Source organism: Penaeus vannamei, chromosome 16 (assembly GCF_042767895.1).
Source record: "Penaeus vannamei isolate JL-2024 chromosome 16, ASM4276789v1, whole genome shotgun sequence".
NCBI lineage: Eukaryota > Metazoa > Arthropoda > Malacostraca > Decapoda > Penaeidae > Penaeus > Penaeus vannamei.
In genome coordinates, this window is record NC_091564.1 from 16410601 (window position 1) to 16413100 (window position 2500).

The following is a 2500-nucleotide window of genomic DNA, read 5'->3' on the forward strand; positions in this document are numbered from 1 at the left end:
CTCTAGTTCCTCTCTCTTTGTTTCCTGCTTCCGCCATCTTCTAATTTCGTTGTTTTCTCCTCTCCTTCTCTGCCTATCTTCTTTCTTTCCCTCTTCATCTGTTTTGTCCTCTTCCTTTCCTTACTCTCTCCTCTCCATCTCTGTCTCCCATTATTCTTCCTCTCATCTTCTCTCGTTTTCTCTTCTCGCTTTTTCTCTCTCTCTGTCTCTTTCTGTCCCTCTTCCAAATTTTCCCTTTTTCATCTCTCTCATTCCGAGTGTCTTCTTTTCTCTCCATTCTTCCGTTCTTCTTTCTTTCTATTTCCCCTTCACCTCTCTCCATTCCTCTCTTCTCTATTCTTTCTATTTCCTTCTTCACCTCTCTCTATTCCTCTCTTCTCCCTTTCTATTTCCCTTTTCACCTCTCTCCATTCTTTTCTTCTTTCTTTCTTTCTCTTTCTCTCTTCACCTCTCTCCTTTCTTCCCTTCTTCCTTCATCTCCCTCTTCCCCTTTCGCTTTTGCCTTATTTCTCTTTTCTCCTTTCCATCCTCTTCCTCTCTCTTGCTATATTCTTCCTCCTTCCTCCTCTCCGTCCCCCTCTTCCCCTCTCTCCATTCTTCCCGTTTTCCTTCCTTCCCCTCGCTCTCTCTCCCTTCCCATAATCGTCTTTCCACCTTTCCATCATCTTTCTATTTCTCCCCATTCCCCTCTCCATCTCTTCCTCCTTTCCATTTTACTCTTCCGCACCCTCCATTCTTTCCTTATTTCCCTTCTTCCCCTTTCGCTCTTCTTCTTCCTTGCCTTCTACCTTTTTCCCCTCCCTTACATTCTCCTTCGCTCTTCTTCTCCCTTCTTATCCACTTCCCCTCTCTCCACTTTTCTCTCTCTCGCCCTTTCTCAATTCTTTCCCTCTTCCCGTCTCTCAATTCTTTCCCTCTTCCCGTCTCTCAATTCTTCCATCTCTCCACTTTTCCCCCTTTTTCCTCTCTCTTCATTATTCATTTTTCTCCAATCTTCCCCTCTTCCCCTATCTCCATTCTTCCCCTCTTCCTTTCTCTCTGCATTCTTCCCCTCCTTCGCCTATCCCCCTCTCTCCATTCTTCCCCTCCTTCGCCTCTCCATTCTTCCCCTCTCCCCTTCTCTCTCCATTCTTCCCCTTCTTCCCGTCTCCATTCTTCCCCTTTCCCCTTCTCTCTCCATTCTTCCCCTCTCCCCTTCTCTCTCTGTTCTTCCCCTCTCCCCTTCTCTCTCCATTCTTCCCCTTTCCCCTTCTCTCTCCATTCTTCCCCTCTCTCCTTCTCTTTCCTTTCTTTTCCTCCTTCCCGTCTCTTCTCTCTCTCTCCCTTCTCTCTCCATTCTTCCCGTTCTTCCCGCCTCCATTCTTCCCCTCTCGCCCCTCTCTCTCCATTCCTTCCCTCCTTCTCGTCTCTATTCTCCGTCTCTTCCCCTCTTCCCCTCTCGCTCTCCCCCTCTCACCTGTATCATTTTTATCTCTCCCGTTTCAATTTCCTCGCCGTCAGCACGTGCTGAATGCTCTGCTAGGGACACGCGGTTTGACTGACAGTTGACGTTCTTGCCTCCTGCTCCTGCAACGTCCGCGATGCTGTGGCACTGGTGATGCTGTGGCACTGGTGATGCTGTGTGTGCTGCTGCGATGCTGTGGCACTGGTGATGCTGTGTGTGCTGCTGCGATGCTGTGGCACTGGTGATGCTGCGTGTGCTGCTGCGATGCTGTGGCACTGGTGATGCTGTGGCACTGGTGATGCTGTGTGTGCTGCTGCGGTGCTGTGGCACTGGTGATGCTGCGTGTGCTGCTGCGATGCTGTGGCACTGGTGATGCTGTGGCACTGGTGATGCTGCGTGTGCTGCTGCGATGCTGTGGCACTGGTGATGCTGCGTGTGCTGCTGCGATGCTGTGGCACTGGTGATGCTGCGTGTGCTTCTGCGATGCTGTGGCACTGGTGATGCTGCGTGTGCTGCTGCGATGCTGTGGCACTGGTGATGCTGTTTGTGCTGCTGCGATGCTGTGTGTGCTGCTGCGATGCTGTGGCACTGGTGATGCTGTGGCACTGGTGATGCTGTGTGTGCTGCTGCGATGCTGTGTGTGCTGCTGCGATGATGTGGCACTGGTGATGCTGTTTGTGCTGCTGCGATGCTGTGTGTGCTGCTGCGATGCTGTGGCACTGGTGATGCTGCGTGTGCTGCTGCGATGCTGTGGCACTGGTGATGCTGTGTGTGCTGCTGCGATGCTGTGGCACTGGTGATGCTGTGGCACTGGTGATGCTGTGTGTGCTGCTGCGATGCTGTGTGTGCTGCTGCGATGCTGTGGCACTGGTGATGCTGTGGCACTGGTGATGCTGTTTGTGCTGCTGCGATGCTGTGTGTGCTGCTGCGATGCTGTGGCACTGGTGATGCTGTGGCACTGGTGATGCTGCGTGTGCTGTTGCGATGCTGTGGCACTGGTGATGCTGCGTGTGCTGCTGCGATGCTGTGGCACTGGTGATGCTGTGGCACTGGTGA

The 2500-nt window shown here is 52.4% G+C and overlaps 1 protein-coding gene across 1 annotated transcript in view; it reads right to left on the reverse strand.

Moving 5' to 3' along the window:
• The window catches only part of LOC113816292 (uncharacterized), an 11258-nt gene that overhangs the window by 3268 nt on the left and 5490 nt on the right, over positions 1–2500 (reverse strand). The window contains exon 2 of the mRNA XM_027368336.2: positions 1457–2500. This exon is cut by the window's right edge and continues 1166 nt beyond it. Within this exon, the coding sequence (XP_027224137.2) occupies positions 1457–2500 (1044 nt within the window). The remainder of the gene's footprint in view (positions 1–1456) is intronic.